The sequence below is a fragment of the Scleropages formosus genome, chromosome 15 (genome assembly GCF_900964775.1).
Source record: "Scleropages formosus chromosome 15, fSclFor1.1, whole genome shotgun sequence".
NCBI lineage: Eukaryota > Metazoa > Chordata > Actinopteri > Osteoglossiformes > Osteoglossidae > Scleropages > Scleropages formosus.
Window position 1 is genome coordinate 123,064 of NC_041820.1, and position 27,233 is coordinate 150,296.

The 27,233-nt window shown below is 50.8% G+C and overlaps 1 protein-coding gene across 3 annotated transcripts in view; it reads right to left on the bottom strand.

Moving 5' to 3' along the window:
• Positions 1 to 2,405: 2,405 nt before the first annotated feature.
• Positions 2,406 to 27,233, bottom strand: part of LOC108931311 (CUB and sushi domain-containing protein 1-like) — a 32,382-nt gene continuing 7,554 nt past the window's right edge. For all 3 annotated transcript variants that reach the window (XM_029258425.1, XM_029258426.1, XM_029258424.1), the window contains 47 exons: positions 27,027 to 27,153; positions 26,689 to 26,891; positions 26,397 to 26,588; positions 25,646 to 25,784; positions 25,175 to 25,362; positions 24,313 to 24,537; positions 23,988 to 24,104; positions 23,691 to 23,804; positions 23,349 to 23,444; positions 22,836 to 23,039; positions 22,600 to 22,724; positions 22,321 to 22,417; positions 21,877 to 21,981; positions 21,577 to 21,695; positions 21,279 to 21,348; positions 21,066 to 21,182; positions 20,690 to 20,899; positions 20,320 to 20,508; positions 19,706 to 19,883; positions 19,387 to 19,556; positions 19,127 to 19,207; positions 18,683 to 18,796; positions 15,586 to 15,774; positions 15,342 to 15,488; positions 15,038 to 15,226; positions 14,668 to 14,853; positions 14,364 to 14,558; positions 13,949 to 14,122; positions 13,579 to 13,752; positions 13,283 to 13,456; positions 11,612 to 11,800; positions 10,814 to 10,990; positions 10,491 to 10,673; positions 10,123 to 10,299; positions 9,741 to 9,920; positions 6,681 to 6,854; positions 6,263 to 6,436; positions 6,074 to 6,147; positions 5,833 to 5,944; positions 5,563 to 5,742; positions 5,392 to 5,460; positions 5,131 to 5,292; positions 4,915 to 5,027; positions 4,668 to 4,755; positions 4,182 to 4,317; positions 3,861 to 4,016; positions 2,406 to 3,533 (listed from right to left, as the gene is read on the bottom strand). In XM_029258425.1, coding sequence (XP_029114258.1) covers positions 3,869 to 4,016; positions 4,182 to 4,317; positions 4,668 to 4,755; positions 4,915 to 5,027; positions 5,131 to 5,292; positions 5,392 to 5,460; positions 5,563 to 5,742; positions 5,833 to 5,944; positions 6,074 to 6,147; positions 6,263 to 6,436; positions 6,681 to 6,854; positions 9,741 to 9,920; positions 10,123 to 10,299; positions 10,491 to 10,673; positions 10,814 to 10,990; positions 11,612 to 11,800; positions 13,283 to 13,456; positions 13,579 to 13,752; positions 13,949 to 14,122; positions 14,364 to 14,558; positions 14,668 to 14,853; positions 15,038 to 15,226; positions 15,342 to 15,488; positions 15,586 to 15,774; positions 18,683 to 18,796; positions 19,127 to 19,207; positions 19,387 to 19,556; positions 19,706 to 19,883; positions 20,320 to 20,508; positions 20,690 to 20,899; positions 21,066 to 21,182; positions 21,279 to 21,348; positions 21,577 to 21,695; positions 21,877 to 21,981; positions 22,321 to 22,417; positions 22,600 to 22,724; positions 22,836 to 23,039; positions 23,349 to 23,444; positions 23,691 to 23,804; positions 23,988 to 24,104; positions 24,313 to 24,537; positions 25,175 to 25,362; positions 25,646 to 25,784; positions 26,397 to 26,588; positions 26,689 to 26,891; positions 27,027 to 27,153 — 6,944 coding nt within the window. In that variant the 3' untranslated portion in view covers positions 2,406 to 3,533; positions 3,861 to 3,868. The remainder of the gene's footprint in view (positions 3,534 to 3,860; positions 4,017 to 4,181; positions 4,318 to 4,667; positions 4,756 to 4,914; positions 5,028 to 5,130; positions 5,293 to 5,391; positions 5,461 to 5,562; positions 5,743 to 5,832; positions 5,945 to 6,073; positions 6,148 to 6,262; positions 6,437 to 6,680; positions 6,855 to 9,740; positions 9,921 to 10,122; positions 10,300 to 10,490; positions 10,674 to 10,813; positions 10,991 to 11,611; positions 11,801 to 13,282; positions 13,457 to 13,578; positions 13,753 to 13,948; positions 14,123 to 14,363; positions 14,559 to 14,667; positions 14,854 to 15,037; positions 15,227 to 15,341; positions 15,489 to 15,585; positions 15,775 to 18,682; positions 18,797 to 19,126; positions 19,208 to 19,386; positions 19,557 to 19,705; positions 19,884 to 20,319; positions 20,509 to 20,689; positions 20,900 to 21,065; positions 21,183 to 21,278; positions 21,349 to 21,576; positions 21,696 to 21,876; positions 21,982 to 22,320; positions 22,418 to 22,599; positions 22,725 to 22,835; positions 23,040 to 23,348; positions 23,445 to 23,690; positions 23,805 to 23,987; positions 24,105 to 24,312; positions 24,538 to 25,174; positions 25,363 to 25,645; positions 25,785 to 26,396; positions 26,589 to 26,688; positions 26,892 to 27,026; positions 27,154 to 27,233) is intronic.

Genomic DNA, 27,233 nt, shown 5'->3' on the forward strand with positions numbered 1-27,233 from the left:
TACTGGCCCTATGAACCCCTTCCTCTGGGTGCTTTGGTTTCCTCCCACCATCCAAAATCTGTGGTTAAGGTGAACTGGTGACACTAAATTGCCTGGTGTGTGTGTGTGTGTGTGTGTGTGTGTGTGTGTGTGTGTGTGTGTGTGATCCTGACAAGGGCAAGTATTTAATGGAAATGAGTAAAATGTGACCGAATGGCCCAGACTGCTAGTAACACATCCACCCTTGGCTGGGGGGGGTGTTGGCAAGGTGCTTCCATGACTTGACATGGTGAAGAGTGACAGGTCTGCCAGCTGCCCAGCTGACCCCTGGGTACCAAAGTGGCACCCAGCCTACAGTGCAGTAATTTTAAGAGCTGTGAGATGTGAGAACTGTTTGTTGCCAGGAAGATGGAGACCACTGAGCTGTCGTCATGGTGACCATCCCTCTGTCCTCCAGAGGAGACCGTGCTTCAGACTCAGTTTAAGCTTTTGCAGTGAAGTCCCTGCAGGCTGTGGGGTGGAGAGGGAAGGAGCACAGCTTCCACATCCCTCCCTGGTCTTCTAACAGCCCTCTTGCTTCTAACGGAGAAGCTGGAGGAGATACATCTAAGGTTCGAAGGCGGAGGAGGAGACAGTTCAAGCATCATCAGATGTGTCGTGATGTTCAATCACCTGACTTGGGGAAGAGATCCACTGAAAGCTTCTTGCATTTGATGCTCTGTTGCTGCCATCACACCTTCTGGTGACAAATGTTCTCACGAATCGGCAATGAGCTCCAGTCTTCGCATTGCGATTAATGAATTCTGACAGACAGTTTTAGAGAATGTTCATGAGCATTTACACTTTCTTCAAAGCAACTGATAGTGTTGACAGTGAGTAGTGCTGCTGTCTCACACCTCGTGGCTTTGGTGGCCTGTCCTCCTGTCATGATCCATCAATCAGACTGGACAACTCACTCATTTTCCTACCTCCTCGGCTAAGAGTCTGGGAGTGACGATTGACTCAAGTCTGTCTTTCTTTCAGCACCCCAAAGAAACAACCCGGTCCTGCAGATACATCCTGCAAAACATCCACAGGATCTGTCCTTACCTCACAATTGACTCTACCCAACTACTTGTCCAGGCCATGGTGACGTAACGTCTGGACACTGCAGCTCTCTCCTGTGTGGCCTTCCTGCTACTGTCATCAAATCTGTACAGCTGATACAGAATACCGTGGTACAAGTTGTGTTTGACTTGTTGAAGTGTTCCCATGTATCTCCTCTTCTCATTTCTCTGCACTGGCTTCCTATAGCTGCCCAGATCACATTCAAGACCCTGGTTATTGTCTACAAATGCATCAATAGAACTGCTCCCAGCTATTTACCGGTCTTGATCAAAAGCTACACCCCAGCCAGACCCCTTCGCTTGTCTACTTCTGTTTGCTTGGTGGTCCCGCACATGAAAGGTAAAGCAGAGGATCTCGGTTCTGGCTCCGTTGTGGTGGAACAACCTCCCCCTCTCACTCAGAACTGCTGAAACTGTCTACATTCAAGAAGGGTCTGAAAACATCTTTTTCGGACTCACTTTGCCCATCATCTCTTAAGTTTATCTAAGGTGTAGATGTTCATGCACCATAACTTTATGATCATTCCCAGATAAACTTTCACACAGCTCCTCTTGTGATGTAACATAAAGGTTAATATATATGTATATATTAAAAAACTTTTATGCAGATACTCATGTGATGAAGACTGGTTCATATGGTGGAAAGAACCTACTTTAGAATCACGTCTGTATCTAAGTGTCTCTTTCTAATGTAATGAACACATTGTATTTTCGATGAGATGTTCGTCCCTTTTCTCCAAAGTGTCTGATAAATGATTACGTGTAATAAATGTCATAAATGTAGTCTGGGGTTTCATTGTCAACTGGTTCCTCTGAGAGCTGCACTCGGGTTCTGTTATTGCACCACCTGCAGCACCGCAGTTTTGAAAGTCTGAGACGTTCGCACTGCGTTTCCAAAATCATCCATCTATTTCAGAGGCACGGCAGCGCAGCGGATCTACAGTGGGCTCTGTGTCACACGGTGTAAAACACGGTGCATCACAGCGGTGCGGGGAGCTGAGCGAGGAGTCGGCAGCAGCGATGCGAAGAGAGCATGTTGTGGGCAGAGCTACGGCTGTCGGGAGGTTCTCCGATCCAGTGGCCTACAAGCTCCTGTAAATACTCTGCTCTTTACCACGTGGGAACGATGCAACGCAAGGAAAAAAAAACAAAAAGAGCAGAGGAGAGAAGCACTGGGGTTCGAGACACACGACGGGCTGCGAACACACGCTCACATCACACATTGAACTCCACCACTGCCTCGTCTCAGCATAAATTACCTCTGGGCTTTTTATATTTATATATGCTACAAATTTTATTCCCATAAAAATATATCTCCGTACAAAAAATCTTTTCTCATTCCCACATTTCTGGCCCGAAGGTCACATTCACAAATATTCCTCATAAGTCGCATCTGGTCGACGGCAAACAGCACAGCACGGAGACGATGGCCAAGATCCCGTCTCAGTCGCCCTCGGTCCACCTCTGACACGGCACACGTTCCGCGCGAACAATTTCAAAATATAAATACAAAACAATCCAGGGCACATGATCAGACATGGTAAATATGGTAAACATAAAGATTGTGCATGTCCCAGAAACACCTTTTCAATTTACTGCATGCAGTCCGGTCCAGTACAGTACACTCACTCCAGTACAGTATAGGATACTCCAGTCCAGTACAGTACACTGCAGTACAGTACAGTCCAGTATAGGTGGACCGTGGATCCTCAGAGACACGAGCCAGGCCCCTCCACACAGGAAGTGTCCACCCACAGTACATCTTTGCACATGCTGGACTCATCCTCATCCCATGTAACCTGATGGTCCCACCTCACATGGTGGAATCCCACAATGCTTTGTGTGAACAAGGATGGTTCCACTGGGCCACGAAAAACATCAACACCTCAAGCAGGACTCCAGGCTCCAAGAAACTCGTCCGAGCGTTGGAGAAACGGGTTCGACCCCTCAGGGGACGACTACGGTGGAAAAGTGTGTCGTGGAAGACCTACAGGCTGTGTGTGCAGAGAGGTCACAACAGGGCTACATGGGCGGTTCAGCTGAAATGGGGGCATTAGAAGGTGTCAGTCAGGACTTCTGCACAGTCACACTGATATCCACTGCACCGACAGCGGGGCAGTGAGAAGACGGAAGAAGACAAGTGAACTCATGGACGCCAGCCTTTCCCTCACTTCAGACAATGCCACGGGACCAGGACCCTCGAGGACCACCCTGCTCACGTTTTCTGCTGTGAGGTACTGAGGACCTCCCTCCAGCAGGGAGTGCTCTTTCTCACGGCTCCTCATGAGGTGTCTGCTGACAGTCGGAGATATACGGACAGCAGCACATCCTCCAGCTGGCAACCGACTCCTCCATACCTGGACACACCACGGCGGTGGATGGGCTCTGGGTGAAGATATGTGGTATGACGGCCATCTTCCGCAGACTCGGTAGCCAGTCACTGGGATCCTGGGGGCAGGACAGGAAGAGGAGGGACAAGGAGAACATCAGGCGGGCTGGAAAGGAGTGAGATGTTTTAAACTGGGACCCAGATGAAGACACCGTCTGTTCGCTGTTGACAGCCAGGTGCCCTGGGCTAGGTCTCAGGGGTCCAGAGTCCATTCCGGAAGCCTAGGATGGAGGGATCATGAGGGTACACCCTGGATGGGACACAACGCACTGCAGGACTCCGCCCACAGTGGTCTATGAGCACGGGCTGCTCTTACTTCTGCTGGGAAAGGGGTCTCCCCAAAGCCTTCTGGAAGCACAGCTGCAACAGTTCTCCTGAAGACCCACCTGAGGAGTTATACCGTGGTGCACACCGTGCTGATGGCGACCTGGGGCTCTGCAGGCCTCTGCCTGGGCTGGTCGTACACGGGGTTCTCAAAGGTGGTCCTGCTGTTGCTGTTCTCGTGGGTCGTGCATCCTGGGTACGGAGCCCTGGGCCTTTTCCTGTAGGGGCCAAAAGGACAGGGTTCAGGGTCTGGGTCAGCGGGGGGGCTACAGTACATGTGTTTGTACAGATAGAGAGCGTGGCTATGGTACCTGTGTTTGTACAGGGAGGGGGTGTGGCTACAGCACCTGTGTCTGTACATGTAGAGGGCATGGCCACAGTACCTGTGTTTGTACAGGTAGAGCGCAACCCCAGCGATGCTCAGCGCCATGACGGGCAGCAGGACAGCTGCTACGATGGAGCTGCTGTGGGAGAAGTTGTGGGGTGAGGAGTTTCCTTCCTTCCTCTGACTCACCGCGTCTGCAGGACGAAAGGAAACAGGAGCCCTACTTCAGTCGTCACGTGGGAACAGGAATAAGTCACAGAGCCACAGCTAATGGAGGACGTCTCACTCGTTCTGTGTGATCAGCGCGGGGTGGGGGTTCCACTTTTAAGTGAGGACCTTGTGCTTCCTCCCAGTATATCCAATAAAAGCTGTACGTACATGATTATTGACAATTCGCTGCATCAGGGTCACACATCAATAAAGTTCTATTTTTCTTTTCCAGACCAAAGACGCCAGAAAAACTACGACAGGTTCAATAAAGAGGTTCATCTACAGCGGTTCATCAGATGTTCACCATCCGTCTCCATAGCAACGGCTTCCTCACCTATCCTCTGCAGGCCAAACCGGCCGAAACCTTTAGCCCGGACGAAGCCCTGATAGATGAACGCCTGGCTGGATGTGATGTAGGACACCTGGAAGAGCAAGGCACTGTCTGAGAGACGCTGGAGCAAGAGGTCAGAGGTCATTTGCCTCGTACGCTGCATGGTGACCACTGGGGCTGATTCCTCCTTTCTCTCTCTCTCTCACACACACACACACACACACACACACACACATACACACACACTGACATGCCCATCCAGTGCCCAGCCATCCCTCTTGAACTTGCTGAGGAACATCTCCACTGGTCCCTGGATGTGCAGCATCTCAAGTAGGAGGTGTGAGTCCTCCGGCCTGTAGCTCCCTGCAGAAGACAGTGAGTTGAACTTGAGGAAGCAGGAGGTTCTGTGGGTGGAGTCAATATACAGAATGGGTGGGGTCAGGCACTGTGGGTGGAGTTAGAGTACCTGCTACTATTATCTCCACCCCACTGCGGTCGGTGAGAGTCGCCCTGATGCTGCTGCTGGGCGACTGAAAGGCTGTGATCACCAGCATGGCTGGATGCTTCTTCCCCAGGTATTCATAGGAGCCCTTCCACTGAGAGCTCGAGGTGAACAGGACGTCAGGCCCTGGAACATGGTGAGAGAGACCAGCACCAAGACACAGTGAGAAAGACACAAAGAGACACAGTGAGAGAGACGCAGAGAGACCAGCACTGACCCTCCTACCTGGCAGTGTGAAACTGGGCAGCTCCTCCTCCATCAGCTCATGGTTTTTGTCACTCGGTCTGTTATTTGCTGGAAAACCACAGACAGGAGAGAGCGGTGAACCCGTGACCTGTGACACGCAGACGGAAGCAGAAGAACACGCCTTGCGCACCACAAACACAAAAAGCTCACGTGTGCACGTCGGCCGTTTGCCCGTCCAGCTGCCGTCCGAGCGACACGTGCGGAGCTCCGAGCCGCCGGCCAGAAGAAAGCCGGGCTGACAGGTGTACAGCAGGGTGTAGCCCAGCGCGGGTATCTCCAGGGCACGCACGTTGGCATGGGGGGGCAGCTCCGGTTGGTGGCAGCGGTGCGCTGTGTCGGGGGAAATGGGGGGGTTGGGGGCCACCGATGGAATCACACACATTAACAACAGGTAAGAGTGGCCGTGGACGCAGAGCACACCTGTACACCAGGGCTGAGTGCCGCTCCAGGTGAGGTTCGCCTGACAGGTGCGAGACGTGGAGCCTTGAAGCAGGAATCCTTTCCTACAGCTGAAGAAGAGCGACCGGCCGATCTGGGGGGCAGAAGGGGGATGGGGGGTCTGTAGCTCAGTTTGCAGGAGCACAAACACACACACACACACACACACACACACACACACACACACACACATACATACAAACATACACAGGGCAGTCCTCACCTCAAACCCTTGGGAATTGTTCTGATGTCCAAACAAAGGGACACCTGGGTCCACACAGCTGGTCTGCCTGGGATCTTCAACAGAAACAATCTAGTTCATCTCGGGTCTCCCATGATCACAGGTTGTGACTGACAGTGAGGAGCCCCCCCATTGCCCCGCCCCTCCCCCATCCCCCTCCCCCTTTCTCACTGATGCAGGAAGGCTGGTCTCCACTCCATGTGCCGTCTGCCTGGCAGTAGCGCCGGGGCGCCCCCACCAAGACGAGCGGGACGGGACACGAGAAGGTCACAGAGGAGAGGTAGGTGAAGCCGCGCTCCTCCCTTCTTCCCTGAGCCGGAACCCCGGGGTCACCGCAGGACATGGCTGTGCACAGAGAGCAAGAACAACGGGAGGCAGCAAGGATTCGGTAGGTTTTGCATTTGACTCATCGAATCAGTGAGACGTGTCAGAGAGCGGACAAACACCCGGATTTATACACGTGAAAGAGGAACCACTGCTGGAAGGGTGGGACTGATGGTCAGGTGTACAATGACGAGGTAGACACAGTGTGGTCTAGATGACGAGGTACAGACGTCGATGTACAGACCCCAAGTCCAGCATAACTCACGGAGGCAGTGAGGTGTCTGTCCACTCCACTCTCCAGTACCCTGGCAGGTAAGCACAGCAGGCCAGGAGAGCCGGTGGCCTTCGCTGCAAGAGTAGCTCACGGTCGAGCCCCAGCGGAAGTCGGTGCCCAACACATGGCCATTAGGGATGCTGGGAGGTGCTCGGCACACGATGGCTACAGGAGACAGAGGAACCACCAGAATCCATGAAACCAGAGTCATTTCCACAGGGAGGTCCTCATCCATTCATTCTGAAACTGCAGGAAGCCCCAGGGTCGTCAGACAATCGATGGAACGACAAATTTTGGGAACAACAGATAACGGCTGAAAAAAATTTTTTTATGTTTTGGATAAAGAATTCAAAATAAAGGAATGTGCGGGTGCTACGGTGGCACAGCGAGAGCGCTGCTGTCTCACAGAGCCAGCGTGGTGCGAGAGAACGTGGGTTCGATCCCCCCTCAGTCTGTGGGAAGTTTGCATGTTCTCCCCGTGTCTGTGTGGGTTTCTTCCCACAGTCCAAAGACATGCTGTTCAGGTCCCCCATAGTGTGTGAGTGTGTTTCACCAATGCATGAATGAGTAACCCCTTGTAAGTAGTATATCTAGCAGTGTAGTCACTGTGGTGAATAAGATGTGTGGGCTGATAGTAACACTACATAGAATCTGTTGTAAGTTGCTTTGGACAAAAGTGTCTGCTAAGTGAATAAATGTAAAATGTACTTTTTCAAAATAAATTGCAAAAACAGGCATTGAAACCAATAAAAAAAAATGTACACGTAGAGATGTACATAGACTGTGAGTGTAGACCAATCACAGCTCATGTTACATCAGCCAATCAGAGAAAGCCTTGTGTCTCCCTCTCAAGGTTTGCAAAGCAGGCTCTTGATTGCATGTTTCACAGCACTTGTTACCATCCATCCGTCCATCCATCCATCGTCAACAACCACTTGTCCTGAGAGGGGTCGCAGCAAGCGTTTTTTTTTTTTCATTTTAACTTAAGACTTAATTTGACTTGCATTATTTTACAGGAAAGTATAAATTAATGCACATGCTTGTATTTTCATATATTTGTAAATGTTTCTATATATATTTTTTAAAAATAAATTATTAGTAAGGTGATCAGAAATCATTGCGATTCAGATAAAGTTTTATGCAGCTCCTCGTGCGATGAACATGATTCATACGGTGAAAGACAGTAACTGTAGTGTAGAATCACACGTCTGTATCCAAGTGTCTCTTCCTGCTGCTCTAATGAACACTTTGTATTTTCTATAAGATGTTCGTCGCTTTCGACTAAAGCGTCTCATAAATCAATACAATATACATGTAAATGGAATATAATAAAACACTGAGATCATATTGGCATGCATATTAAATGTGTGTATACACACAAACACACACACGTGTACAGTACACAAGAACACGAAATACTGGGAACGGATTTTCGGTGCAGTGAAACCCCCCCTAGAGACCCTTGTTCTGAGGACGGACTGACAGACTGACGGACCGACGGACCGTACGTTCCCATTCCCGTGCACTTCGACTCCGAGGGCCTCCTGATCTCTGAGCTCCTCAGCCTGTCACGGAGTGCGTGGCCCACCAGCCTTCACGGGAAGTTAACGTGTGCTGCTCGTTCCTGCGATCTTGTTCTTCAGGAGCTCGTGACCATGACGAGGACATAGACCAAGTGGGTCTGGAAGGTTTGACTTCTTCATCACAGCTTTGTACAGCACAGCGTTTTCGGTTCTATAAAGGCTCTACAGCAGGATGGGTTGGACTTCTGGAACGAACGGAGACCATTCTAGCTACGTCTCCACCCTGACCCTGCAGGGATTGAGGATTTTTGCCACCCGTCTACATATCCCAGCATTTGCGGCAGCACAGGCTACCTGTTCTATGAGGGTGAGTCTCCCTCCTGCCAACTGTGTTGAGGGACAGCATAGCTCCTCGCCGCTGTGGCCGTGCGGAGTAGACGGTCCACTCCTCTGGAACTGTCCCTCCCCAACGCAGGCCGCTCCGCACCGGCCAGATACCGGGTAGTGGACAGTACCATTATTAAAGGGCGCTGGGGGTTCGATGAGGTAAAGGACGGGTTTGCAGCGTCCGGCGTTAGCGGGTCCCACTCGGCCGGCGCCACTGCGATGCCCAAGAGGCCCAAGAGGATTGTCGCTGTCCTGGTCCTGAGGACACAAACTTGGACTTTTCAAGGGTGACCGGGAGCAAGAAGAGACACAGGAGGGGCGTGGGGCCAGTCATCGGTACTACGCTGGGGGTGCCTGTTTTGATGGGCACCCCTAGAACGGCCAAGAAAACCCCGCCCCCCCGTCCAGTCGGACCTGATCGTTCAGGTATGTCGATCAATGGTTTGTCCCTCCTAGGTTCAGTTTTTCAGGGTCTGGTGAGGGGAGATGGGGGGGGAGGGTCCCGTTTGAGAAAATTGCTTAATCTCTTCATTTTAATGCGATGTCACTGCAATTTTAACATTTGCTGATATTGAACCCTGTTTAGAGAGTTGTTCGCTGTCAGATATTGTTCTTGTCGTTAGTTAATACAGTTTGAATGTTGCTGTGATTTTCATACATGCTGTGGGCAGATGCATAAAGTTACGAATACGTTTGGGAGTCTCACACAGACAGCGATATTAATTGATTATGTGGCTCACAGCGTGTTTCACCATGTTGTATGTCAGACGGTGATTATCGCTGTTAATTTGAACATGAGTTTTTGTAACCAAACAGTTATACTTGTTATGTGTCCTTTCAGCAAGAGCGCAAGAAAGGTTGTTTCTGATTATTCATTCATTTTAAGTTTGTCTTTGTGGCGTCTCATGTTTTTAGTGTCATCTGAGGACATTGAGTTATGTGTTGCTATTGTGATGATTTTATTGAGTCAGGTGGAGACATAATTTCTAAGTGTTTTGTAATTGGATTAAATCCAGTAAAGGAAAACAAAAGATGTGCTCTATTCCAGCGTGGCGTCCTGCCAAGCCCAGTCCTCACGAGACACTAACCGTAACGTGACCAGGTAGTGGCAGTGTGTCACAGCTACATTTGCAGATGCTACCTCTACAGACAGGCCTGCTCCCGTTCCAGGTGCGGTCCTCGGTGCAGGTGAGGCTGGCAGCACGGTCATTGTCCAAGGCGTAGCCCGGGGAGCAACCGAAGGTCACGCTGCGGTTATAGGTGAAGTCATCGCCAAGCCTAACGCCATTGGCCGGCACACCCGGGTCACCGCAGCTGATCACTGTGTGTTGGAGAGGATCAGAGACAGACAATCACTTCCCATGCCATATTCCCGTGGACATTCGGCAGTGGGCGGGGTCTGTGAGCCTCGGCCAATGAGATTACTGCACATTCGGTGGACACAGCGATGGACTCTTGTCCTTCTCCAACACAACTTCTCTGCATTTCTGTGTATGTTCACTGAGGAGGGATGGTACTGGTACCACTGCAGAGCGGAATGCTTCCGGTCCAGGTCCCACTGGCTGCGCAATGGCGGGTCAGCGGTCCAGCAGAGTAGTAACCTTCGCGGCAAGAGTAGGAGACGGAGTGAGAGAAGGCGAGTCCATCGTGAAAGAGCACCCGGCCATTGCGAGGAGTTCCCGGATTGCCACAGGACACCGCTGAGAGGGCCACAGGGAGAGTGGGCGGGGTTTGGGTTAGAGAGCAGGTGGGTTAGGGTTCGAGGGAGAGAGAACGGGGAAGGGAGCAAGAGAGAGAGAGAGGGAGAGGGAGGGTGTCGATGGCAGAATTAAATACGAGAAACAGATTTTAAAAATGCGGGTAAAGTTCCTCACTGTGACTCCACTCGTACCGCGGCAGTGCGGCTGAGTGCCGGTCCAGGTGCCATCAGCCTGGCAGCGGCGCAGGGCAGAGCCCTCCAGGATGTGGCCCGGTTCACAGCTGAAACGTAGCGTAGAGCCTATCGCCAGCCCCGCCCCCACACGGAGCCCGTGGAGCGGCACCCCTGGATCACCACACACTCCCTGTGTCCCGCCTGGAGGTGGAGAGAGAGTCAGCACACACACACACACACACACACACACACACACACACACACACAGGTGAGCTCACTCCGGCACAGAGGAGACTAAGGGCTCTAGACACCTACCCAAAATGAAGCGAACGACACGATACCTGAACAGTGTGGAACAGACCCGCTCCAGGTACCATCCAACTGGCACATCTGGGTCGAGTTCCCCACGAGGGATCGCAGCCCCAAGCAGCTGAACCGGATGACAGCCCCCAGAGAGCGGCGCTCTCCTGAAACCTGGATGTACGGGGGCAGTCTGGGGAGGACACACTGCACCTCTGCTGGATCAAAGAGACAGACACACTGATGACATCAAAGTGTGAACAACATCACAGAGAATGAGGTGCTGGAAAACAAAGGAGAAGCTGGGAGAGTAGCAAGAGGGCGGAGATGTTACCAAGGGGTGGAGACAGGACGGTACCAGGAGGTGGAGACAGGACAGTGCCAAGGGGGGAAGATGAGACACTACAGAGGGGCGGAGACAGGACACTACCAAGGGGTGGAGACGAGACAGTACCAAGGGGCGGAGACAGGACGGTACCAGGAGGTGGAGACAGGACAGTGCCAAGGGGGGAAGACAGGACAGTGCCAAGGGGGGAAGATGAGACACTACAGAGGGGCGGAGACAGGACACTACCAAGGGGCAGAGACAGGACACTACCAAGGGGTGGAGACGAGACAGTACCAAGGGGCGGAGACGAGACACTACCGAGGGGTGGAGACAGGACACTACCGAGGGGCGGAGATAGGACACTACCAAGGGGCGGAGACAAGACAGTATCAAGGGGCGGAGACAGGACACTACCAAGGGGCGGAGACGGGACAGTACCAAGGAGCAGAGACAGGACACTACCAAGGGGTAAAGCCCATGGCAGAGGGAAAATGGAGGGCCAGAGACTCACGGAGGCACGTTGGCAAAACTTGATCCCAGCTGCCGTCCCCCTGACAGGTGAGCATGCTGAGGCCCAACAGCTCGTACCCAGGGTCACAGCTGTAGGACACGCTGCTCTGGAAGCCAAAGGTGAGGGATCCACTGGATAGAACCTGACGGGTGCCATGCTCCACATGACCAGGGTCCGAGCAGGACGTCACTGGGGGAAGAGCCTGTCCATCACTACTTCAATCACTCACAAAGACATCTGACAATCACATGAAGAACAATGTTGTTTCGGGGGACATCCCCACAATTTACACACAGTTCTGCAGTTCTACCCTCATCTGGTCCTCACCTGGTCCTGACAGTAGACAGATCTACCCTTGAGTCAAATAAAACAGAGGTTTAACTGTCATTATTTATTCAACCAAAAATACGACAGCTGGCAGAACCCTCGTGTGGGCGAAAGGACAAGGACCGTGAAAACCATCAGCAGATCTGTTCTGCTCAGACCTGATCGTTCACTAGACCCCAACCAGACTGCTACGCTCCTCCAGCTCTGACCGCTTGGTGTTCCTACACACAAGAGGACCAAAATCAAAAGCACAAAGGTGGAATGACCTCACTCAGAACTGCTGAATCTCTCTATATTTAAGAGGGGTCTCAAAACTCACTTCTTTCAGACTCATTTCTCGCTTGAACTCCTATGTGCTCCACAAACATGTACCATGTTTTGTGTTTAATAATGTTTAAATTATTTGGACAGCTGGCAGCAGAGCGGTAAGGGCCGCTGCCTTTAGACCCAATGGTTGCAGGTTCAAATCCCACATGCAGCTGCAATATCCTTGAGCAAGGCACTTACTCTAAATTACTCTAGAAAAATTACCCATCTGTATAAACCGGTAAATAACAGTAATTAGTTTAATATTGTAAGTCACTTTAGAGAAAAGCCCCAGCTGAGTGAATGTAAAAAACAAATTTAAAATATTGTAACGACCCGCATTGCTGTTTAATGTAATTGGTTGGCGTTTGGTGACGTACAGGGAATATAAGGGGGTGGTTGCGTCTGTCAAGTGAGAGAAGGAGGAGAGAGTCTGGGGGCGCTAAGCAGGCTGGGAAGGCTGGCTGTAGGCGCAGGTCCTGGAGGAAACGGGGTCCTTGGACCGAGAGCACTATTTCCCTGGTGCTGGTGTTCAAATAAATCCTTCGAAATGAACCCTGCCTCTGCGTGATTCTTCGCCCCGTCCAAACCCACGGAGCTGCGCGCCACAATATACAGCTATTTGTGTAATGTACGCTGGTTTGTACCATGGTATATGAATTTGTTTGTACTTAAGAATCACAGTCTGCACCAGAATTCTCTCCCTCCGTTGATGTAAAGCACCGCTGTATTGTTCTCGGAGATGTAAATTGCTTTGGAAAGAAGAGTCGATGTGAATAAATGTAAATATAAATGTCCATTTGACACACGTCCCTCAAGCTCAAATGAGGCTCAGGACACAAACAGGGATCAGTCTTCTGGCACAAGACACAGGATGTGAGATCAAATGTTATTGCTCATGCGTTAGTCACCAGGCCAAGTGTCCTCTCGTTCCCTGAATGCTCGCTCACACACACACACACACACACACACACACACACACACTGTACCTTACAGCCTCCTTAGACACACCCCTCACAAACAGAAAGACACACTTACTGCTACATGTCGGCAGGGTGCTGCTCCACTGTCCGCTGGGCTGGCACTGGGCTTGGAGCGCCCCCTCGAGAGCGTAACCGATATTGCAGACAAAGCGCACGATGTCGTTGAGATCAAAGTGCGAACCCTGTGTGAGGCCATGTGTGGGGTTTCCAGGGTGGCCACAGGAGACAGCTGCAGGACCCACAAAAAGAGAGCGCCTCACAGTGGTGCAGAGCGCACGTGTCCATCTGGGGATGTCTCACACACACACACATGCACGCACGCACGCACGCACGCACGGAGCACATACTCACGCACACATGTGGGAGCTCTTCCAGACCAGGTGTGGTTCTGCTCACAGGTGAGCACAGACTGGCCAATGATTCGGAAGCCCTGGTTACACTGATATACCACGCTGTCTTGGTAGCTGTAGTTCTTCTCCAGCATCTGGCCATTTACTACAGGATCTGGAGGACCACAGTGGCCAGCTGGCACACACACAGACACACACAAAATAGAGTTAAATTAAGAAAGATAGTTGAGCTTGACAAGTATGAGGAAAGGCCTAACACCTGACGAAAGGAGGAGTGGAGGACATGTCCGATGTAAAAAGATGAAAGTCACACGAACTCGGTGGTAGCTGGGTAGGTGGGTTGGGGTAAGTAGTGCTGGGGGGAGCCATACCTATACAGTGGGCCTCGGTTCCGCTCCACAAGCCACTGGCCAGGCACTCCCGCACCTGCGAGCCCATGAGGGTGTAGCCTGTGTTGCAGGAGAAGATGGCAGTAGCTCCATAACCACTTAGTGTCCCCAGCTTCTCCCCATTGGACGGGGAGGCCAGATCCCCACACGAGACTCCTGACAGAGATGGGACACCGGTGAGGATCGAACATGTTTCGCAACAAAGTGACACTTTGACCAGTGATTCTGTATAAAGTAGTGAAGACACCTGGTCTTCGGCAGGAACTCAAATGGACAAGTCCTGCTAGGAACAGACCAAGCAGAGCAAGGTCACTACAAGCCAAGGTTGTGGTCATAGTGCAGCTGCCTCCGGTCACCCTGTTCACATCCTGCCGATGAGCTAAACAGCAGCACTCACTCTCACAGGTTGGCAGGGGCTCGGGGATGTCCCAGGTGCCGTCACCTTGGCAGCGAATGACCCGCTGTCCCCTGCAGTGATAGCCAGGATCACAGGTGAGCAGCATTGTGGCACCATACTGATGGTGGATACCGGAGAGAAGCCGCCATCTCCCATGATGCACTGCAAAGTGCCTGGTATCTGGGCAGGTCACCGCTGTAAGACACCAAGTCTGAAGTCACGGCGATGAGCCTTGACCTCCAGGCCAGACCAGCGTTTGCATCAGTGGAGCTGCAGCACTGAGCCACACTCTGTGAACCCTCACCAATGCAGCGGGGTGGCATCGCGTCAGGACCCCAGGTCCCATCCTCCAGGCATACGAGAGGAGCCACCTGAGGGCTTTCCAGTCTGAAGCCCAGCTTGCACTGGTAGGATACTCGAGATCCCAGGCTGAAATCACGGCCGATTACTGTGCCATTTTCTGGGGCCGGTGGCACACCACAGGACATCACTGAGGGCACACAGGGTACAGCATACAGGGTACTGCCCTACGGGACATGGACAACCGCAGCGACCACGGATAACTGCATGGTATATGGAGATGACTGTAGGATGTACAAATAACTGTAAGGAGCATAGCTAGGGTACCACAGGGTATATAGAGATAACCGCAGGAAGTAGGGACAGTGTGTGACCTTGGCAGAGGGGTACAGACACGTTCCACCGGTACAGGCCCTGGGAGTCCCGGGTGCAGGTGGCGCTGCTTTGGCCGACGAGGCGAAAACCACGGTGACAGCGGAAGCCCACGGTACTGCCCAAACTGGAGCCGGTCAGGCTGTGGACTGAGCCATTCGCTGGGGCCAGGGGAACACTGCAGTAGGAAGCTACACCAGAATGAGCCTGAGGTCAGACCTTTGACTGATCTTGTGTTTTGACAAGAACACCATTGATCAAGAACAAATAGAAAGTTAAATATGTAGTTACTGAGAAGACGCTTACCGTAGTACCAAATCAGGAAGTCCTTGGGAACAAACTCCTGGTCAGAGGACCATAAGAAGTAGATGTTATTCGAAGAACTGGTGATGCTCAGTGGGGACGAGTAGTTGCCATTCAGGCTGATGAGGAGAGGGCTCTGACTGGATGGACCTGTGAGGGACAGGTCCCGGATCCGATCACGTTAGACCACAGACTAGAGGGAGGAGAACAGGAGCTTTTGCTGGGGACTAGTGCACAGCCAACTCACCGTCAAAGATCTCCATGCGGTCAAGAAGTGAACTCGTAGTGAAGTGCTCCACCGTGATGTAAATGGTGTAGCCAGGTTGCAGCTGGACCCTCCAGGAGCAGGTCTGAAAGGGCAGGGAGCCCCCAGCTGTAGACTGACTCAGAATGACCCCTGTGGAGTCTGTCAGAACCTCATCTGTGGGACAAGTTGCTGGAACAAAGGGAGGAAACAGGTGTCTAAGAAACGGGCCACCCAGGTTTCTGGAGCTTTACTCTGTTAGCAGGTGGTATCAGTGGGACAGTGTTAGCAGCAGTGTGTGAGCAGGTGGTGTTAGCAAGGCACGAAATAACCAAAGTTGTTATAGACCTCTCCCTAATCTATCGTTTTTATGCAAAATTCTAGAAAAGATCGTAACTTCCCAAATTGCAAAATATCTTAATCATCATAATATATTTGAAAATATATTTCAGTCTGGTTTTCGCAATGGTCACAGCACTGCAACGGCACTCACATGTGTTGTTAATGATGTTCTCATCTCTTCTGGTGCTGCTCAGATTTCTATTCTTATGTTACTGGACTTGAGTGCTACATCTGATACTGTAAACCATAATATCCTACTGATTAGACTTGGAAACCTGGTTGGACTAAAAGTTACCGTTCTCAAGTGGTTTGAATCGTATTTCGCTAACAGTGAACAATTTGTATTGAAATCTGATGACTGCACCCCCTCCATCTCAACTACGGTTCAGTACGGTGTGCCTCAGGACTCTGTGTTGGGTCCGTTACTGTTCTCACTCTATATGTTACCACTGGGTGACATTATTCGCAAACGCAGTGTGAATTTCTACTCGTATGCTGATGACACACAGCTATATGTATTGTTTAAACCTGATGATCCATCACATGTGGTGTCTTTTGCTAATTTTTTTACCAGTATAAAATTATGGATGAGTAAAAATTTCTAAATTTCTAAAAATCTCTAAATGCCAGTAAAACAGAGGTACTTGTGGTGGGTGGCAAAACTCTCAACATAATCCCACCAATCTTTACAACAAACGGTATTAGCTTCAAGCGTACAGATTGTGTCAAGGATTTGGGTGTCCTGTTGGATGGGAAGCTGTCATTTGTATTTCATGTAAATGCTTTGACTAAGTCGTGCTTCCTTCAGTTAAGAAACATAGCTAAATTACAATGAATCCTTTGTAGACAGGATTCTGAGAAACTGGTTCTTGCTTCTGTTTCAAGCAGGCTGGACTACTGTAATGCTTTATTGTCGGGTTGTCCATACCAGACTGTATCCAGGCTACAGTTGGTACAAAATGCTGCTGCAAGAATTGTTACTAGAACTAGGAAGTTTGACCATATAACACCGGTACCTAAATCGTTACATTGGCTTCCGGTCGCATTTAAAGTTGATTATAAAATCCTACTTTTGACCTATAAGGCAGTACATGGAATTGCTCCGTTTTACCTTTGTGAGATTATTGATTTGTATATCCCAGGACAATATCTTTGTTCATTAGATGCAGGTTACCTTAAAGTACCTGTGATCAATAAGACCTCAGCAGGAGGTTGCTCCTTTAGCTATAAAGCAGCTAAACTGTGGAACAGTCTACCAGTTACTGTCAGAAATGCCCTGTCTGTCTCAGCCTTTAAATCCAGGCTTAAGACTTACATGTTCATTCGGACATATCATTAAGCAGTGCATTTCCAGTTGGATGCGTTTTTTTTCTTTTTCCCCTCTGTATTAACCTGTCTAATCAAGTCATCATTTACTAACAATTTCTTCCTTGTTGAGCATTGCTCCCTACTGAAAAATCTAGAGATATTGGTGGTCCTCGTAGCTTGGATTGATGGTTGAGGTGTTCAGTTGTTCACCAAGCTTGGCATTTAGGTTGCAAATGTTTCATCACCAGTCAAGGTGACATTATCAGTCACAACTTGTGCACTGATTTTGTCACCTTGACTGGTGATGAAAAGTCTGCAACCTAAATGCCAAGCTCGGCGAACAACCGGACACCTCGTTGTTCCCTATGGTAAGACCTGGGGAGGCTGGCTGGCCATCATAGCAGTACCCCATGCTGACTGAAGCTGAAGACCACCTGCCATGATGGATGAGATGTACCTTTGTGAACTGGGACGTCAAATTAACAGTCATCTGCAATGTTATTATTAATTATAAATTGTCTTGGAAGTCTTGTTTAATCTAGAATGCAGTCAGCCACTGTCACTTGGCCTCCCAGAGCTTTTTTCTCCCTTGACTTTCAGTTGGGAGTTTTTGTTCCTTTCCTCTGTGGCCAGGTGCATTATTATAGCTTTAATAACTGCATGGATAATGTATTACTCTAGTTTACAGTCATCTGTCTTATGTGTTTCTTTCTTACTGCAACTGCGTACTTGTCTTATGTCTTTTGTACAGCATTCTGTGTCACTGTGTGAGAATAGCGCTCTATAAAAAATAAATTGAATTGAACTGAATTTAAGTGGGGGAGGTGCGGTGGCGCAGTGGGTTGGACCAGGTCCTGCTCTCCGGTGGGACTGGGGTTCAAATCCTGCTTGGGGTGCCTTGCGATGGACTGGCGTCCCATCCTGGGTGTGTCCCCCTCCCCCTCCAGCCTTGCACCCTGTGTTGCTGGGTTAGGCTCTGGTGCACCGCGCCCCACTTGGGACAAGCGGCAGTGTGTTAGCATCTGAAACACGTCTTTGGAGAGTGGGAGCAAACCAGGTTCGAACCCACTTCTGTGTAGTCTTCTTAAGTGTCATAAACACACCTGAGATTCATGTGAGCAATGGTGTTGCATTTGAAGTGATGACAGTCAATCCCTCTCCACTCGAACCCATCACTCTGGTTACCAGCATTTGTTTTTCTATGTGTCTGCGTGCTTCCTTTGTTCTTCTAATGCACAAAGTATTCTCTCCAGGCACCAGAAAATCCAGATACAAACCAAACATACAGCAGAAAATGCAGTTCACCCCACCAATGGACACTCGAGCAGGTATCCGATACGACCCTGCCAGTCAAACACCACTAGCCAAGGCTGTCCGAGAACAAAATATGGAAAATGACACCGCACTCGAAAGAGGAACCAGGAGAAGAACAAGCAGCAACCAAATGTACCTTCACAGGAGGGTGGCGGCCCCTCAAACTCCAGGTGTGTCCCCAGTCGACACGTCAGGATGTCGCTCCCGCTTAGCCGGTAGCCTGGCATACACTTGTAGCGAACAACGTCCCCTGCAAAGGGAGATCAGGGAGCAGAGAAGCACTGGAAGCCATGTGAGAAGCCCCACCCAACACAGGAAATGCCTACAGTGGCCTCACAGAGTGTTTGCTCAGCCTCTCCTGGTATTTACGGAGTCATCAGCAGTGCTTTGGACTGATGAAGAGACAAAAAAGCTCCTGGCCAGTGACCGAGCTGGCGGTTCAAGTGCAGTGTCAGCGCTCGGTGAGTCTGCATCTGAACCATTACCAGCACTGTAAGCACGTGTACAGTCGAGGCTTCACTGCGCGGAGGAGCCGGCGTGGAACCACACAGGATGCTAGACTCACCAAATCTCTACTCACCCATCCTGAACTCCCCGCTGACCATCAGCACCTCTGCATTGGGTACCGGCGGCGGCTGTGGGCAGAACTCTAACCTGTAGGCTACAAGTAGAGCCATGGGCAAAGTGGAAGAGTGAGAGTGAGAGTTGAACCCTTTGTATTGTGTCATAGAGGCAAATCCCACCCCTTGCCTGCAACTCATAAAGTCAAATGAGATGGACGACACACACGACAAGTCCCACCCAAAACCTTGGGTGACTGGAGACATACTGCCAGCTCACCTTCGTAGGTGATTCTGAACAGTCCACCCTTCTCTGCATCACTATGGAAACGGATCAGCACCTGGTTGGAGGTACTGCGGGGGGCCTCAGCTGATTTCCCCTGACTGAACAGACCTAGTTTCCGGGACGTCTCCTGAGGTCCGTCCCTGTGGGACAGGCAGAAGACATCCCTACGAGTACTGAGGATTGCCTTGATACAAACATCATGAGCAGCACGATGCGTGGACTTGACAACCATGAACATCCATGAACATTATCATGGACAGGTCTGCTTCCGGGCATGGCCCTGACCCTGGCACGCCTCCACCACTCTGCTCACCAGACAGTGATGAAGTCCTGAGGCCCATGGACCTGCAAGAGGGGAAAGCTGAGCTGCACCCCCAGGCCTGTTGCCACGGTGATCAGCCAAGTGCAATAGGCAGAGCTGGGATACTCTCCTGGATACCCAGGGGAGAAGATGGTCCCATTCTCCGATGTGAGGTTCCCCCCACAAGGTGCTGTGGAAAAACAGGTGCGAAATCAACACAGAAGCAAATCAGCGCAGAGTTTGCACAGAGAATCAACACACAGAATCAGCACATATTGTATTATTGTCACAATTAGCATACAGAAGTAGCATAAGGGATTAGGTCATGATTCAGTTTATGTCAACATACAAACAAGTCCACACTGCCCTAAACCTGTACAGAATAAAGGAATCAGGCAAATTATGAGTAGCAGTCCTGCTCTCCAGGTGAGACTGAAACTCCTTTTGATATATGGATGGGTATGCGGAGAAGGAAAGCGCTTTTCATCCGGGGGGGCTGTCTGAGCAGGAGGGAACGGAAGACGAGGACCTCAGGGATTATAGAAGCAAACAGGGGAACCGCAGAGAAAAGCCAACACCTCCACCATGGCTCCCACTTCTTTTCTAAGGGGGTGGGCATGGCTCACCTTCACACCTGGGCAGGGGGTGGTCCCAGTCTCGAGTGCTGCCATGCCCACATGTGAGGACAGCGTTGCCCATCAGCTGGTACCCCGGGTGGCACATGAAGGAGATGGACTGGCCCGCCATGTAGCCAGTACTCATCACCATGCCATGGTCAAAGGGCTCTGGGTCAGGACACTCGTGTAGTTCATAAGCTGAGGGGCAGAGCCAGGAAAAATATCATCCAGTCACTTACGGAGATCAAAACACTGGGAGCCAATCAACTGAAACCAAGGCAATAGAATATGAGCCATTAAAGGATCCTCAGGGGTTTGTCAGGTGTGAATCAGGAGTGTTGTGGCACAACTCACGGGCTGTTCAGCACCATTTTCTTACCTTGGTACTCCAGCCTAAAGCCCTGTTTGTTCTGGGAGTGATCGCTGCGGAAGTAAACCGTAGTCTCGTGGGAGGTGGAGAGAACGGTGGGTGGGACGCCGTCCCCACTGAAACGTCCAATCACAGAGCTGCTTTGAAAGGGGCCATTGCGGATCTCGAGGAAGTCATGGTTGGCCTCCGTGGAGAAGTTGAGGAACTGGATATGGGCACCTGCTTGGCAGTAAATGGTCAAGGTCAATGCCATATTGAGAAGAGGAACATCACAACCACAGCGCGTCATGCAGGCCAAACAGGGAGACACAGCAGAAGGACTGAATTTCCCCTGTTGGTGTCCCGTACCGCTGTCTGAAGGCACCCCCAGAGCCAGAGGCCTCACCGTATCCCACAGGCAGGTGGAGCGCCCAGGAGCAGTCACTGTTACTAGGGTAGTTTCCTGGGAAACCTGGACTCAGGACGACGCCCACCATTTCTTCCCGGGTCCCTCCACACTCCGCTGGAATGGGGAACGAGAGAAACGGAGGATATGAGCGGGTGCCCATGTGGGGCTGTATCTCCACAGCAAGCAAAGTTGCACACAGACACCGTTTACCGATGCAGAGAGGGGGAGGGAAGTTCCATCGCCTCACCGTCCCAGGCATGCAGGTCACATGAGAGCGCCCCTAAGAAACACAGGCCACAGACACGGGCTTGTCGGTTATTTGGGTGCCACTGGCCTGGACCGGCTCCCTTGTGCTTCAGCGCAGGGAACAACTGATAGCAGGAAGCACAGAGTCACCACAGACACGGCTGAGCACCAAGAGGTTGTTTACACTGGTCTGCTGCGACAAATTCCTCACCAAATGATGTCACTCCTATGATAATGCGACCTCTGACCTGTACGTCCTCACCTGCAGGGCATAGCCTGGATCACACTGGAAAGACACCACGCTGTCTGTGTGGAAGCTGTCTCCCAGCAGCACTCCGTTCATGGGCACAGGCGGCTTGGGACAGCTGTTTAATGACACTGCTGCGGACAGGAAGAAGTGGGAGCGCCAGTGAACTAAACCACTAGAGGCCACACCCCCTCGCACTCCACACACACACACACACACACACACACACACACACACACACACACACACACACACACACACACACAGACAAACACACACAATGACTGGGCCAAAGTCAGATCACCTCCCTCTTACTTTTGTACTCCAGATGGAAGCCGGCTGCTGACGCACTGCTGTCAGAGGAGAAATGCAGGCGGAGCTGGTTAGAGGTGCTGTTCAGAACAGCCGGGACTTTCGTACCTGAGCCACAGCACCGAGAAAATGAGCAGAAATGTGAAAGTAGCCCAAGACATTTACATTTATTCATTTTGCTGATGCTTATCTCCAAAGCGACATAATTGTAAGTAGCTTAACATTGTACAAGTGGGTAAATATATATATAGTGTATAGCTGCATTATTTTACTGGAACAATTCAGGGTAAGTACTGTGCTCAAGGGTGCTACAGCTACAGCTGGGAATTGAACCTGTGACCTTTGGGTCCAAAGGCAGCAGTGCGAAGCACTACAGTACCAGCTTAAAAGACATGAGCCTAACATCAGATTTGACAATTGATATTTTAATAAGTGCACCCTTAGTACCTGAGAATTTGCCCAGAAGGATGTCTGTGTCATGTCCACCGTCATACACCTCCAGGAAGTCCCAGGGGAGTTCGGTCACAAAGCTCATGACCTGAATCTGGTCGATGGGGTCAGAATTCAGATATGAGGAGTAGAGTGGACTGGACAAAACAGGCCAGCTTGAGAACTTATGTCCTTTTCCTGACAGTGATCCACTGAGTGACTCAACATCCAACACATCCAGAGGAGCAGACTGTATGTTTGAGGTGCAGAGTGAGTTGCCAAACCCAAGAAAGTTACCTGAATGCCAGAGCCCTGAGGAACTGCAATAGTCCACACACAGCTCAGGTTGTTCAGGTATGTCTCTGGAAAGCCGGGGGACAGAATGATGCCAGTTCGCTGGGTCAGGTTTCCCCCGCAGGGAACTAGCAGAGGGTGGAATGGAGGGCGGGAGGGGCAAAGAGGAAACCCCATTTAAACAGAATAAGGCTCACTTCACCTTTCTCCCTTTCGTATTGCTCATATTCACTTCCTACCCACACAGCTGGGGGTGCTGGCATTCCACTGTGCTAAGGCACCGGGGATAGTGAGACACTCAATTGCTGTGGCCCCCTCCAGCACAAAGCCACGGTTGCATTCAAAGCGGATGACCACACCCACAGAGAAGATGTCACCCATCCGCCTGCCATGCATGGGATCAGAAATCGAAAGGCACTGGGTAGAGCTGGTCCTGGGGACGGCTGGAGACACATGGAGAAAGGGGAGAGGAGAGATGAGGAGGAGCAATTTACAGAGAGGCACGGGGGGGGTGCTTGAGATGAGAAGGTTTTGTGCAAAAAATCCTTAAAAACACTGGTCTCCACAACAGTTTTCATTTTAGTAAAAGCAACATGACAATTTGACTTCACTCTATGGAGTTATCTAGTCAACTTTTATTAAATCAAAGACAATGTTAAAAGATATTAAAGCTGTTCATTAACACCGTGTTTACCAACAAAGGCAGCAGCTCTGACACGATGAGCCAGGGAGGAGAGTTGAAACAAACTGACCCTGGTAATGCAGATGAAATCCCCGTGAAGTGGCTGCTCCTGTGGAGATGAAGCGTACCAGCACCTGGTTGGAGGTAGCCAAGGGCAGAGACTCGCCTGCAAGGGGAAGGGGCAGTGAGGTCAGGAATGAGTGAAAAACACTGAGTGACCTGACTCAGTTGTGTCACCAGGAAGAACAGTACGATGGCCAGTCATTTAGGTGCTAAGTCATCAAAGTTATGGCTATGGTAATGGTACAACCATCTTACCGTAGCTATGGTGAAACCGGGGGGGTCACCTGTATGAGACCATGGATTGCTCATACAATCACCTACGTGTGGGCAGAACTGTGGAAAGACTCACCTGTTTGGAAGCCTGACAGAGAGCTCAGGACTCTTGAGTTTATCGTGTCTCCATCATAAAACTCAACAAAATCACTCATGGCCGTATGGAAGAAGAGAAACTGGCCAAAGACCACTGCAAACCAGAAAGAGAAAAACAATGATGGGTTGTTAAGCAGGTGAGGATTCAATGCCTCTAAACTGTCTTCAGCTACATGGAGCAACAGAAGCAACACAGGATAAATACCACTCCTGTGGTTTAGGTGTGAATACACAAGTTCTCCACAATGCATGTAGGACATTAGCTCCACCTCCTCACCGTAGTCCTCCGGCACAACCACGAAATACAGGCAGCTCCCTCTACTGGTGTAGTTACCAGGGTAACCTGGGGATAACACTGCGCCTTCCATCCCAGAATATTGCCCTCCACAAGGAGCTAAGCAAGAGGGAGGCAGAGATATTACCACAAACGCACTCATTATACTTTTTTCTGAGATGTATGTCACTTTGGAGGAAAACATCTGCTAAATGGATAAATATAATTGTAAGGTCATTGCCAGTTCGTTTCATACCCTATGGCTTAGGCAGTGCTCCTGCAGAAACACAAGGGGGAATCTGGCATCTCCAGCATGGTTACTGCCCACCTGTGCACTGTGGCCGAGGTTTGTTCCAGATTAACCTCCCATCATTCCCCACGGTGCAGGTGAGAGTGGCGTCTCCCTGGATAATGTAACCGCTGTCACAGCTGAACGTGACTTTGGATCCCACTCGTAAGTCGGTACCAATAAGGGTTCCGTTTTGAACCGGGTCTGGCTGGAAGCACGACTCTCTTGGGTTCTCTGCACAGAGATTAAGGCAGTGCGACTGAGCTGTAAGACAGTGAAAAACCCTCTAAATAAAGGAACCACCCAGTGGTACAGACAAAAGGGAAAAACAAAGTTCTGATCCTGACCTGATATCCCTGGCTGTGATGGCGAGCTACTTACTGCTGGGAGCACATTCCCGGCTGATAATAACAGGTGAGGTCTGGGCTCCAAGTTTTAACTGATAAATTGACTTGTGGCTCTGGAAACTCTCATCCAGTCCTGGATTTAGTACACAACTAAACCTGTAGTCTTACAGGAATGGTCTAATGGTGTAATGCTTAATGGCACATGTGTTTTAATGCTGCCACAAAGAAGTGTTAGACTGCTCCACTGTTCTGTTCCTTCTTTCTACATTTGGGAGACTAACATAGCACCACTGTGTCCTTGCACAAGGAGGAACTTGGGGTTTTAGAGCTGCTCTTCTATTCGCTCTGGAACTGAGAGAACAATTTAGATATGTACAAAGTGCAGCAGAAAAGGGCAGTTTCCTGGGCTTCCTAAGAGGTCTAACTCAAAGTTTTTCTTCCTGCTGATGGACTTTCTTCATTCTCTTCGCTTTCAGTGAGGGGGAGTGGGAAAGCTGCTAGACCCTAACCCTAACCCTCTGGGTAATGGTAAGTAAAGTGAGAGGGGAGCATACCAGTGTACTGGAGCACAAAGCCACTACTGCTCTGGGAGGCGTCACTGCGAAAAGCCAAGAAGAGTGTGTTGGAGCTGCTCTCAAGGTGCTCAGGGACATCAGTCCCAAAAAAGCTTCCCAGAAGCGGACTAAGGGAGTCTGGCCCATCGTAGACGTGGAGGAAGTCGTAGCTGGGCTCCAGGCTGAACCTGGAAGCACAAAGAACGTTCAGGGACGAGAGGCACACTAGAGACAACTGTGCACTATGGTGACCTTCTCCGAGTACCTGCTCACTGCTCATACTGTACTACCACTGTACTCATTCATGACCTCATACTCTGTGGGTTTACTCCGGTTATACTATACTGCCACCCTACTGATGTATTCTGCTTGCACTTCTGCACTTCTGTGCTTCCTGGGCTCACAAGGTCCATCAACAAAGGACATCTGGGCCAGGTCAGCAATGGAACTGTGAGCTCTAACTCTTCTTACTGCTTGAAGAAGAGGAGAACAATGTAGTCGGGCTTCACGGTGATGGTCCAGTCACACTCCTGGCCATGTGGGTAAGGCTCTGGGTATTCTGGAGAGAGGACCAGTCCATCTGCGCCTGACAGGTGACCTCCACATGGTGCTGAGGACAGTATGGAGATGAGACCTAGTACACCAGATTTGGTTTGCACACACTTCTCATTAAACACACTGCTCCACTTGACCCTCAGGCTGTGTTGAACATCTGACATCCACATCTGGCCCTCACTACACCAGGACACCCGAGTTAGCGCTCATCACATTAGGTCCTTAGTTTCTGCTAACTAAAAGCTCTGTGATCTTTTCTCCTAATTTTCAACTCATATTGTGGGTCTGAAATGCAGATCAGGCTAAAGAACACAGACTCGGAATATTCAGCATAAATTACTCTTCAGGCAGGAACATGAGTGATCCTGCAGCGACCTTCTCAGATTGCTTTCTGCTTCCACAGGAGAGCCGACTGGAGGGCGTCCAAGGCGGAGCACAAGGAAAGAACCAGAGAGAGGGACCAGGTGGCACGTGAGCGAGTAATATGTGGCTACCTGTGCCTCTCCCCTGCCTCAATTACCCCCAGCAAGAGTTAAACGAGGGGAGTCAGACGAGGTCCTTCATGCGAGCAGGGATGTAGCAGAGATACGAACACAGACAGAAGAGTGTGTGACGGGTGAGGCCCCACAGGTGAAGCAGTGGTGTTCCAGGTGTGTGTGGCTCTCACCTACGCAGTGAGGAACATCTGGCTGCCAAAAGAAGCGGCTGTTGACCTCTGCACAGGTAACCCTGCTGGAGCCCTGCAGGACATAGCCGGGGTCACACTGGAAGAGCACATGGTCGCCTGGTGCCACGCCATCCCCACGGCGCGTTCCATTGGCTGGTGAGCCTGGGTCATTGCAGGAGGTGGCGGTAGATACTGGAACACAGTGCGTTCTGGGTAATACTGAGAAATGCAGAGGAAACAGAGGGAACAGACACACACACACACACACACACACACAGATGGGCGCACACACCTGAGAATTGTGCAACAAAGCCCTGCTTGCTGGTAAAGAAGTCGGTGGTGAAGTGCAAACTGACGGTGCTGAAGGTGCTGTGGGTGTCGGGGGGCAGCACTGAGCCGCTCAACTCCTGCAGCAGAGTCCCGCCCTCCTGGGGGCCGTCCCAGATCCGCAGCACGTCGCGAACCTCCTCCGTGTGGAACAGCAGGAAGTGCAGCCTGGTGGCGTCAACAGACACGTGGGCATAGAGACAGGGAGCGACAGACGGTGTGGACCACCCTGCTGGGCCATGGAGGAACAGACTGTGTGTGTGTGTGTGTGTATGTGTGTGTGTCGGGGGGGAGATTACTGACCCAATTGTGCTTCCAGGTTCTGCTTCGATGATCCACTCACAATGCAGGTTGTGGTCGTACGGCGCTGGATAACCTGGAGACAGGATGCGGCCGGTAGCCTCGCCCTTGATGTGTCCCCCGCACTCAGCTGAGCGCACAAACACACACACACACACACACAGAGTTAGCAAAGGGTCCTCAGAGAGTGATGGCACTAAGGACACTTCA